Source organism: Orcinus orca, chromosome 9 (assembly GCF_937001465.1).
Source record: "Orcinus orca chromosome 9, mOrcOrc1.1, whole genome shotgun sequence".
NCBI classification, from domain to species: domain Eukaryota; kingdom Metazoa; phylum Chordata; class Mammalia; order Artiodactyla; family Delphinidae; genus Orcinus; species Orcinus orca.
The window spans coordinates 42,118,230-42,131,132 of NC_064567.1; the positions used below are offsets into that span (position 1 = coordinate 42,118,230).

General features: G+C 34.4%; 1 protein-coding gene across 1 annotated transcript in view; it reads left to right on the forward strand.

Moving 5' to 3' along the window:
• The window catches only part of DPY19L2 (dpy-19 like 2), an 89,502-nt gene that overhangs the window by 35,096 nt on the left and 41,503 nt on the right, over positions 1-12,903 (forward strand). The window contains exons 10-11 of the mRNA XM_004269911.3: positions 8,089-8,166; positions 9,016-9,102. Of these exons, the coding sequence (XP_004269959.1) occupies positions 8,089-8,166; positions 9,016-9,102 (165 nt within the window). The remainder of the gene's footprint in view (positions 1-8,088; positions 8,167-9,015; positions 9,103-12,903) is intronic.

The following is a 12,903-nucleotide window of genomic DNA, read 5'->3' on the forward strand; positions in this document are numbered from 1 at the left end:
AGACTTCTTTGAGAGCTCCCACTGAAGAGAAATATCTGAATCTGTCCTGCTGACAAGTCCTGTTTCCTGTCCTACAGCTTTCTGAATGAACCAGAGGCCAAGTGTGCACTTAAAACCCCCTGGGTTGCACTGATGTCAAGAACTCAAATTCACCTTATTGAAGATAGAAAACTCCTAACAGCCATAGATGCCAAGTGCTTCACACTAAAATTGGCCTGGACTGTGTGCTTTTACTTACGAGTGGCACCATTTTCTTTCTTGTAAATATCTCATAGCACGCCTGCAGTGCTGAGATAGCTGAGTTGAGTCATAAGGAATTTCAATATCAGCTAAATGCTGTCTGTAGAACTAGGCTTCTCCTAAAAAAAGACTGCAGTTCTGGTGTACAGTTCTTGTGAGTGAGCTCACAAGTTCAGAATTCTATCATCCACACAATGTGTTTGTTTCTCAAGTTCCTTGGGGTTCTGTCTTGCCAAATTAGGATTATATTAGTTTTTTGGAGATGTTCAAGTATTGGTGAGTCTCAGAAAGGTTTTCCACCAGGAGACTCATAGCTGCTTATGAAACTTTTTTCCAGTACCTTTGTCTTTACTGAACATCAAATTTCACACACCAAGGGGCTGAGAAAGGACAGTTTTTTGGCAAGTCAAATAAACCTTTTGTTCAAGAAGAGTCTTCGATCTACAAAACCTAAAAGGTCTCTAAAATGTTTTTTTCCAAGGGGAGTTGATGTTTCTTCTTCTGGATGTAGAAGCAGCTACTCTTACTATAAATGTCAGCTTCTCTTTCTGAAAGCTTTGTCTGACCTTGCATCTTGTTGTTAAACTCAGTCTACAGGTTGATTCCTTTCTATTAGTTTGACAATGTTTATTGTGGCCACAGTGGTTAAAATATAGTTGATTCTATATGTGTAAACTAACAGGGAATCAAGAATTAGCTTACAGAAGGGATTTATAGTTTCATTCCTTATACACAGTTTTATTTAAAATTTATTTTAAATGCCTGTACTCATTTCTGATTTCAGGAACAAAATTGGTCCAAGCATTTGAACAGATTAAAAACTCTTTATTGTTTCATAAACAATAGGGATAGGGAAACAAATTTTGCCCTATCCTCAGAACTACTTATCTTGAGAAGTATGATGAAAGGAGGCAAGAATAGAAGTCAGTTTTCTACATTTTCACAACAGAATGTTGGCTCTGCTGCTTGTATCTCAATGAGAGGGATTTCTTTTCAACCAGCAGTTCAAATAGCAACAGTCCAGCTATTAAGTATAATTTTCTCCTGTGAAGGTTTTTTTTTTAGCAGAAGTGTAAATATGATGTTTAAGAAGGGGGGTCTAGATCTGCATATCCTAATAGTATTGGTCTATGGGAGGAGGGAAAGAGAGAGTAACATATACCAGACTTCAGTATTATAGTTTATTTAATCCTCAAGGAGTCCAGGCACATGGGTATTATTAATTTACGATTACAGATGAAGACACTGAGGCTCAGAGATTAAGTTAAAATCAAGTCGGCCTACTTCAGATCACCAACACTTTCCAATTTATTTTTGCTGCATCTCTAGGGTCTTTCAACTCTTTTCTGTTGAAGGCCACACACTTGGGTGTGTTGTCTTATTTCCTTACTAAAATACCTTCAGTTTTCATGAAGCATTAATAAAAGAAATAAGCATTTAAAGCATACTTCTATACCTTTTGTAAAACCATAATTAATTGAGTCTACTGTATTACCTAATTGCTTTTCTATATAAGAATCTGTATGATACATTTTTCATAATTAGTGTCAAGATTAATTTTCTTCACAAAGTAAATTTATGAACTTTTAACAACTATAGTTATTTTATTAAATGAGCTGGACACACTTTCTCACAGTCTCTCTTAAAACCTATATTTTAGACTTGTCCCCATCCCCAAATTTATATACATACTGTATTCCTTTCCTTTTCAGTTTGACAATAAGTGTGATTGCAGTAAATAAAAACTTTTAAGATCTTTAAAATATTGTGTCTTCTGATCAAAGAACATGATATATATCTACTTATTTAGTTCTTAATTTCTATAAATAATGTTAATACAGATTTTTAGAGATCTTTCATTAGATTTGTTCCCAGGTATTTTCTATTTTTGTTGCATTTTAAAAGATTGATTATATTTGTTAGATATGGGGTTCTATGTATGTTAAGCAAAGCTTGTTAATTGTGTTATTCTAATCTTTTAGATTTCTACTGTTTTTGTTTGCTTTCAGTTACTAGAGGAGGAATGTGCTAAAGTCTTCCATTATAACTGATTTGTCTGTATCTACTTTTAGCTGTGTAAATTCTTGCTTTAAACATTTTTTTTTTTTTTTTTTTTTTTTGCGATACGCGGGCCTCTCACTGTTGTGGCCTCTCCCGTTGCGGAGCACAGGCTCCGGATGCGCAGGCTCAGCGGCCATGGCTCATGGGCCCAGCCGCTCCGCGGCATGTGGGATCTTCCCGGACTGGGGCACGAACCCGTGTCCCCCGCATCGGCAGGAGGACTCTCAACCACTGCGCCACGAGGGAAACCCCTTGCTTTAAGCATTTTGATGCAACATCATTATGTGCACAGTTGTTATATAGTCCTTTTATTTTTATGTAATGAGCCTTAAAATTTTTTAAAGTGTATTTGTGTGTATGTGTGTGGTAAGAACACTGAACATGAGATACACCCTCTTAATAGATTTTTAAGTGTACAATATAGGTATTGTTATCTATAGACACATGTTGTATAATAGATCTCTAGAAGTTATTGATCTTGAATAACTGAAATCTTATGTGTGTTGATTAGCGACTTCCCATTTCCTCTTCCCCTCAGCCCTTGGCAATCACTATTCTATTATCTATTTCTGTGAGTTTGACTATTCTAAATACCTCTGATAAATGGAACCATGCAGTATTTGTCCTTCTGTGACTGGCTTAATTTACTCAGCATAATATTCTCATCCATACTGTTGCATGTTATAGGATTTCCTTCTCTTTTAAGGCTGATACTATTCTGTTGTATGTGTACAACACATTTTAAAATCCATTCGACCGTTGATTGTCATTTAGGCTATTTCCATATCTCGGATATTGTCAGTAGGACTGCAGTGCACATGAGAGTACTAATATCTCTTCAAGATCCTGTTTTCAATTCCTTTGGATAAATACTTAGAAGTGGAAATGCTGGATCATATGCTATTTCTATTTTTAATTTTTGAGGAACCTCCATACTGTTCTCTTTAGCAGCTGCATAATTTTGCATTCCCATTAACAATGTAAAAGGATTCCCTTTTTTTCACATCCTCACTAATACTTGTCATTTGTTTTTTTGAAAATAGCCATCCCAACAGGTGTGAGATAATATATCATAATGATTTTGATTTGCATTTCACTGATGATTAATGATATTGAGTGTTTTTTCATATATCTGTTGGCCATTTGTATATCTTCTTAGGATAAATAGCTGTTCAATTCTTTGCCCATTTTTTAATTGTTATTAGTTTTTTGCTAGAGTAATATGAGTTCATTATATATTTTGGATATAACCCCTTATCGGATATATGGGGTATTTTCTCCCATTCCATAGGTTGCTGTTTACCCTTTCGGTGTTTCCTTTGCTATACAGAAGCTTTTTACTTTGATGTAATCTCACTTATCTTATATCTGATAAGAGATTAATATCATCAAAATAAGAGATAACAAGTGTTGGTGAGGATGTGGAGGAAAGGGAACCCTTGTGCACTGTTGGTGGGAATGAAATTGGTGCAACCACTATTGAAAACAGTATGGAGGCTCCTCAAAAAATTTAAAATTGAACTACCATGTGATCTAGTAATCCCACTTCTGGGTATATATCCAAAAGAAATGAAAACAGAATATTGAAGAGATTATCTGTGCTTCTATGTTTATTGCAGCATTATTCATAATAGCCAAGGTATGGAAATAACCTAAGTGTCTGTTAACAGATGAATGGATAAAGAAGATGAGCTACATATATACACAATGGAGTATTACTCAGCCATGAGAAAAAGGAAATCCTGCCATAGGACATAGATGGACCTTGAGGGCATTATGCTAAGTGACATAAGTCAGACAGAAAGACAAATACTGTATTATATCATGGGATATAATATTAGGATCACGTATTAGTATTTAGTTTGGAATCTAAAAAAAACAAACTTATAGAAACAGAGAGTTGAATGGTGGCTACCAGGGCCTGAGGAGTGTGGGAAGTAGGAAGATATTGGACAAGGGTACAGACTTGCAACTAGAAGATGAATAAGTTCTGGTGATCTATCACATAGCATAATGATTGTAATTAACGTTATTGTTTTATATACTTGAACATTGGTAAGAAAGTAGATCTTAAACGTTCTCACCACAAAAATGAAATGAGAGTTTCGTGACGTGATGAAGGTGTTAGCTAACACTGCAGTGGTAATAATACTGTAATATATGTGTATCAAATCAACAGGTTGTATACCTTAAACTTACACAATGTTTTAAGTCAAGTATATCTCAATAAAGCTGAAAAAAAATAACAGAGGGATCCTTGGTAGAGACTCTAAGCTTAATAAAAGGGACAAATTTCTTAAATCCAGTAAAGTTCTGATTATCCATTAGCTGGAATTTTAGTTGGAACCACTTTATGCCTTCCCCATCCATTTTGGGGGAGGAGGTAGGTAGTAAGGTATTTACGCTGGGAGAAGAAAAAATGACAGGAAGTTTGAGAGTAAGATATTAGCACCAAACTCCCAAATTCTGGGTAGTTGATCTATAGAATATACTTATAACAATTTATGCATTCTTTGACTCTGAGATTCTATGACCTTGCCTGAGCTTACTTTATGAGGCACTTGATAATGTGTTGAAATGAAGTTTGCAGAGATATTCGTGTCCTTGCCTTTTTTTCCACACCACCAGCAAATAAGTTTCTTTAGGGTGGAGATAGCATTGGCCCTCTAGTATCCATTGAATGGCTTTGAATTTATAGCATCGTTTCTAAGAACACTATACTTTAAGCTCCAAGCAATTAAGTTATAAGCAAAGTTCTGGGAAACTATATTCAGGTAAATTGGTTATTACTTGAAAGTATTACCATCTTCAACTGGCACCTCTTGAAATAAAAATCTCTTTGGAATTCTTGAATGAATTATCCATTGTTGTTTTACTTATACAACAAATTCATAATCTGGTTACCACTAAATGTTAAATTGCATGAGACTTTTCAAAGGCCCAAAGAAAAGAATTCCTGGGCCCAGTCATAATTATTATTGTGAATGCAGTCCTCTAAAATAAATGTTAATACTGTAATTCACAGCAGAGCTGTACAATTTTTAGTGAAATAAAGTACAACCAAAATAAAATGTCATATAGTTAGAATCATAGGTTGTGTCACATTTTCAGACTGACTTCTTTCACTTAGGCATATGTATTTTAGGTTCCTCAATGTCTTTTCATGACTTGATAGCTCATTTCTTTTTATTGATGAATAATATTCCATTGTCTGGATGTACCACAGTTTGTTTATCCATTCAACTCTTGAAGGACATCATGGCTGCTTCCAGTCTTTGGTGATTCCCTAAACATTCATGTGAAGGTTTTGAGTGGGCATAAGATTTCAGCTCAATTGGGTAAATACCTAGGAGTGTGATTGTTGGATTGTATGTTAAGACTATGTTTAGTTTTGTAAGAAATTGCCCATTTTGTCAGGTTTTTGGATTTCAGCCATTCCATTAAGTGTGTAGCAGTATCTCCTTGTTCTAATTTACAGTTCCTAATGTAGTATTGGGTTTAGCATCTTTACATGTGCTTATTTGCCCTCTGTAGATCTTCTTTGGTTAGGTTATTTGTTCACATCTTTTGACCTTTTTTTTTGCGGTACGCGGGCCTCTCACTGTTGTGGCCTCTCCCGTTGCGGAGCACAGGCTCCGGACGCATAGGCTCTTGGGCCATGGCTCACGGGCCCAGCCACTCCACGGTATGTGAGATCCTCCCGGACCGGAGCACGAACCCGTGTCCCCTGCATCGGCAGGAGGACTCTCAACCACTGCGCCACCCTTTTTGACGCAGTGGTTGCCCTTTCTGACCATTTTTAAATTGGGTTATTTGTTTTCTTATTTATGAGTTTTAAGAGTTCTTAGTACATTTGACCTACCAAACCTTTATCAGATATGGGTTATGCAAAGATTTTCTCACAGTCCCTGGCTTGTCTTTAGTTTTCTTAATAGTGTCTTTTGTGGAGCTGGGGTTTTTAATTTTAAGAAAGTTCAGTTTATCAGTTTTTTTCTTTCATGGATCATGCTTTTGATGTCATAGCTAAAAACTAATCCTCAAATAAGATCACCTTGATTTTCTCCTATATTATATTTTAGAAGTTTTTTAGTCTGTGTTCTACATTTAGCTCTAAGATACACTTGAGTCAGTTTTTTGAAAGGTGTAAGATCTAGGTCTAGATTTATTTTTTTTTAATGCATGCGTGTCCAAGTCTTCCAGCGCTATTTGTTGAAAAGACTGTCATTTCTCCATTTTGTGCAGTTGTCAAAGCTCAGTTGCCTATAATTGTGTGGATCTGTTTCTAGACCCTCTATTTTATCCCTTTGATCAATTTGTCTATTTTTTTCTCCAGTACCGTGCTGTCTTGATTACTGCAGCTTTGTAGTAAGTCTTAAAGTCAGTTAGTCTCAGACCCTTTTTAAGAGTTTTCTCTTTGCCTTTGGTTATAAGCAGTTTTTACTATGACATGCCTATGTATGGTTGGGTTTTGTTTGTTTTAATTTATCCCTTGCTGGGGGCTACTAATACTTTATGAATCAGTGCTTGATTCTTTTTCTATAGATTCTGGGGACTTCTCAGGTATAATGTCTTTAAGTATAGATTTTACTTAATTCCCTCAGCCCTTTCTGAGATGTAAAGTATGACCTTTATACTATATGCTCTACATCTCTTATGTTCTTTCATATGTTGTTCATCCCTTTGTCATTTTATACTTTCTTCTGACCTATCTTCCAATTTATCACTTCTTTGTTTGGCTGTGTTCAACCTGCTTAAACCCATTTTTGACTTCTTATTATTGATTATTGTAATATTTAGTTGTATATTTTTAATTCGGTTCTTTATTTAATGGCTTTCAGTACCCTCCTGGAATTTTCAATCTTATCTGTTATTTCTGTGCATATGCCAAGCATAAGGTCTATGTCTGATGATGCCAGACATGTTTTTGCATGGTTTGTGAGCTAAGAGTAGTTTTTACATTTTTATAGTAGAAAAAGAAGGAGAGTATACAATTGAGACTGTACATGGCCTACAAGTCTTAACATATTTATTATCTGGCTTTTTACATAAAAAGTTTGCTGACCCCTGAACTAGATTGAGATTCTTCATAGATCTGTTTCTGTTGTCTTAGTGATAATGTCTTATCTCCTCCTATATCTGATTAGTTTTGATGTGGTATTAGACATTGTACCTGAACAATTGTACAGTTAATTTGAGACTAAGATATTAAGTTCTTCCAGAGAAAATTAAATTTGTTTCCAGCAGGCAAACACAGGGACTAACAATCTTTAATCTCCCTCGTGCAATCACAGAATGAGATAATTCAAAAGTGGGCTTCAGTATTTTGGAGCACTGCTTTGATTTCTGGTTCTCTCTTATAGTATAACCCTTTGAAGTCCCAAACCAAAGCTTGGGGACTTAGCAGAGATCTCATTCTTGGGGTTACCTGACAGCTAAGTGTGTGGAAATGTCTCAACTGCCTCTCAGCTAGCAGGCATCTGCTTCTGTTAGAATTGGCAGAAGAAGAAAAGTGACCCAAAATGTCACGCTCATCTCTGTAGATTTCCACCTTTTCTCTGGTCTTAGCTTCCTAATTCTTTTTTTGCTGTATTAGTAAGCTGTGGCTTTCATACAGGTACTTTTATTATTTTTTAGAGCTCTTCTAGTTCTCAGTGAGAAGGTTGGTTCACATTACTTTGACAATCATTATTGGAAATATAACTCTCCTCTTATATTTACTTTGCTTATGAATAGTGAAATGCTTTTCTACATTTTTTCACTTCTGCTTTTTTTATATTTTTATTTCAGATAGCCTCATTATTTCCCATGTATGTTGTGGGGTACATTGAGCCAAAAAAATTTCGGAAGATCATCTATATGAACATGGTGACAGTTTTTTGAATATCTTTATTGGAGTATAATTGCTTTACAATGTTTTATTAGTTTCTGCTGTACACCTGGTAACATTTTTAATATTTATAAGTCATATATTAAAATAAGATCTCAGGGTTTATAAAATAGAACTGACTGTTTTATATACCTCCTCTCAAGTAGTATTTAATACATATGATGTTGCTAATATTTAGAAGGATAACTGAATGCCATATTATAGCAACTATACTTTCAACTAGACTGTAGACGTTTTGTATTCTCTGAAACTTTAAAAAAATTTTTTTTATTATTATTGTCACTACTTTTGTAACTGCCTTTTCTCCCTGAGACCTGAGATTTTTAACACTTTGCATGAATTTGACACTCTGTGAAATTTATGTTTTTGCATTATTGTTTTTTTATATTAGTTTCCAAACACATATCCCTTAAGAAAATAAAAATCTTTTAGGTAAGAACATAAAATAAAGCTTCCTTAGTGAGGAAAATCCTCAAGTAGTTCAACAAAAATCAGATTAGAAAACTAATAGTTATAAGTAAGTCTTTCTTATTATATTCCTCCATTATTGAGTTAATAGAAACAATAAGATTTTTCCTGTTTTCTTTGTACCAAGTTAAAAATAGGGGGAAAAAAATTAAATTCTGCTATATAATATTTATGGTGTTGAAAATAATTAGAACCTATCAGTGTGTTGAAATTCTGTTATCACTTGGTCAGGATCTATTTATTAATCTTTTTATGCAAATAAAGTTTGTATTGGAAATGAGTATATCCCTGTAGACAAAGTATGCATTATGCTATCTATCTAATAACTATAAAATGTATTTATTTTCTGCAATTTTCAGGTTTCGGTTCTCCTTTGTTTTGTATTGATGTTTGGAAATCCAATGTATTTATCTTCTTATTATTCTTCGTCTCTATTGATGACATTGGTAAGTGTTTGTTAAGCTTGTGAAGATTTTTTTTTAACCTGTCAAATAGCAAGTTTACCCATTTAATATAGGTTAAAGAGAATAAATAAGGCCCTTTCTGGATTACTGCCCACATGAAAAATTTTTCCCAGATAATGCTTTTTGTCTATCTAATCCTTGCAAAATAATATAAGCAAAGTTTACCTTTTTAAGGCAATGCCCAAGTAAAATTTTTTTAAAATAATAAGGTAATAAGACTTACTTTTTAAAATATGCCATAATTTATGACAAAAATTAGTTATTTCCTTCTAAGTCACTTCAGTAGGCTAAATACTTACTGCAGTGACACTGCCATTGCCCAAAACGTTTTTGGAACTCCTCTGAATTGCCTTCACAGACTCTGGCACATTCTTTTGAATGTCCTCAGTGGTGGCAAATCTTTGTCTTTTAAGGGTGGATTTGATTTTTGGAAATGACCAAAGTCTTGTGAATAAGGTGGGTGATTGGGCTGGGTAATACAGATCTTGATCAAAATATAGTGTGACAACAAAGTAATAAGACCTATTTTCTTGCACGCATAAGGAAATAATCTCTAAAGATAGTTTATAAAGAGGAGTTCCAAACTGTTTTGAGCAGTGGCAACATAATTATAATAAGGGCGTAGTTTCTTCATGTGACTTACTTTCATGGAATAACACTCATTTAGAGTTGTATTTGGAATGGTGGTTCAGTAAATCAGTTTTATTACCTTATAGTCACACTTTCGATATTCATAAGCCAGAACCTGGAATGTTCTCCACTGGAATGTTCCTAGAATATTCTCTTTCCACAATGACCAGAAATGATAACTTACTACAAAAATACCAAAATATAGCACTTTTCCATGTGTGGTGCATTGACTGAATCTTTTGAGATTTAGGTTTTTAACATTTTTTCTCCCCATACCTTTTTTTTTTTTTTTTGCCTCCCAGTAAGTAATTTCTTCTCTTTATCTCTTCCAAAAGGCATAGGCCCTTTCTTTTCAACATTTTGTCACACTTTTTCAGTATTACAAAGTAGATGACTTGTAATAGTGTGTTCATCAACATCTTTCTATGAAAACATTTTTTATTCTAAAATATAGCACAGATGTAGAAAACCTCATAAAACCAATGTTTTATGTACTTAGTTCTGACTAGTACTGATAAGTACTGATTAATGGACTATTACTTGTCAAACATCCTTAAACTACCGTCAAGTCAAAACTAGAACTTTTCTAACCATTCTAGAAGCCTTCCATGTAACCTGCCTCAATCATAACTCCCTTGAGCTACTCTAAAACAGTAGTGACTATCTTGACTATGGTGATCACTCCAGGCTTTTCTTTATAGTTTTATCACTTAAGTTTCTATTATTATCTATAGGTTTCCAATATGTCTCCCTGTTTTTTTCCCCGGGATATTTTTTTTTATCTGGGTCACTGAACATGTGAAGGGTTCTGTGGTCTAGATTTTGCTCCTGAGTCCTCATGGTGCCGCTTTACATCTTCTTTTGTCTTCTGTATTTATATTAATACTTGGGTCTAAAACCTGGACGTGTTCAGATTTAATTCCTTTGGCAAGTATATAGTATTGTTCTTCAGTCAGGAGTCACATATTTATCTGGTGCCTCTCTTTTTATGATCAGCATTTAGTACCAGAACCATTAATTCAGTAGGGATTGCAAAATGATGATATTCCAATCCCTCCTTTACAGTTCACATTTCATATAGGAAAAGTAAAGTACATTTCTAAATGGGGGGAGTTGGGAGGAAGTAGAAAAATATTTGAAGAAATAATGACCAAAAATTTTCCAAATTTGATGAAAATTATAGTCTCAGAGATGAAGAATAACAGTAAATCTCAAATACAAAAAACATAGAGCTAGAGTAAGCATATTATCAAATTGTTTAAGATCAGCAATAAAGAGAAAATCTTCGGAGTAGCAATAGAATTAAGACATGTTAAATACAGAAGAACAAAGAGTAAGGATGTCAGCAGATTTTTCATAAGAAAAAAGTGCAAGCAACAAAACAGTCAAGAAGCATCTTTAAAATATTTAAAAATACTATCTATGATTCTATATCCAGCAAACATGTCTTTCAAAAATGCAGGCAAAATAAAGACTTTATGACCTTTATGTTAAAGGAGGTCTTTCAGATGAAAGGAATATAATATTAGATGTCAGTCTGGCTCACACAAATGAAGAGCCCTGGAAATGGTAGCTAAAGGTTTTCCTACCATCTGTGACAGAATGGATAGACCTTGAGGGCATAATTATGTGACATAAGTCAGAGAAAGACAAATACTATCTTTTCATTTGTGTCTTCTTTAATTTCTTTCAGCAATGTATTCAGTGTGTAGGTCTTTCACCTCTTTGGTTATGTTTATTCTTAATATTTTCTTTTTGAGACTATTGTAAGTGGGATTGTTTTCTTAATTTCCTTTTTAGATAGTTCATTGTTAGTGTATAGAAATGCAACATAGTTTCTTTGTTGAGTTTGTATCCTGCTACTTTGCAGAACTTGTTTATTCTAACAGTTTATGTGTGTGGGTGTATGTAGAATCTTTAATGTTTTCTACATATAAGATCATGCCATCTGTGAACAGAGATAATTTTACATTTTCCTCCTCAATTTTTCTGGTTTACCCATTTAGTTGTTTTCTTTTTTGCACTAATAAATATTACATGTATATTTTATTATACCCCCTCCTACTTACATGAAAGGTAGCATACTATAGTCTTTTGCATTTTGATTTATCAACCTATTCTGGGTATCACTTAGCAACCTTTCATAGATATCACTCCATATCAGTTCACGGAGATCTTCATTCTTTCTTGTAATTTCATAGTAAGTATTCCCTTCTGCATATTCCATAGATAATTCAACCATTCTCCTAAGTCTGGGCATTTTGTTTATTTCTTGTATTTTGCATTTACAAACAATCTTGCATTGTGTAATCTGGTACATTTATATTTTCCTATTGTTGGAACTTTAGGAATCCTGGCTCATCTTGGGCCAATTAGATGATGCAAAATTCTCCAAATCTTAGTAATACACAGGCCTAAGATTTGTTTCTCATTGGAGCTTTTTGTTTTTCCAACACAAACTTGGGAATAAACGAATACCTTACCAACTTGTAGAGATAGTAGGAGGAGTATTCCTAGTTCCTGCATGTCTTTGTCGGTTCAAGCTGCTATAACAAAAATACCAGAATGGGTGGCTTACATGGAAATCTATTTCTTAACAGTTCTAGATGCTGGAAAGCCCGAGATCAAGGTGTCAGCTGATTTAGTTCTTGATGAGGGCCTTCTTCTTGATTTGCAGACAGATATCTTCATTGTATCCTCCCATGATGGAGAGAGCGATCATCTCTCTCATGTCTGTCCTTAGAAAGGCACTAATCCCATTTATGAGGTTCCCACCCTCATGATCTAATTACCTCACAAAGGGTTCCACCTCTAAATGTGTCACATTGGAGCTTAGGGTTTCAACACAGGATCGGTGGAGGGACGTAAACATTCAGTTGATAGCACCAAGGGTATAGTTTTTGAGGACCCCAGCTGCATGCATGAGTCTTAATTCCAGTTTCTTACCTTTCATAGTCCCAAGTCTTCTGCTGCCCTCCCTTTTAATACAAGCCCATGGTTGTAACCTTGTTCTACAGACCTCCTTAAAAACTGCCAACTCCTTAAAAACTCTCCTAATTAATGTTTTGCTTTTTAAAAATCACCTTCTTTTCTCTGGCACCTGGAAAGTTCCTTTTCTTTCTTATAAATTCAGTTAGATATATATATATTTTT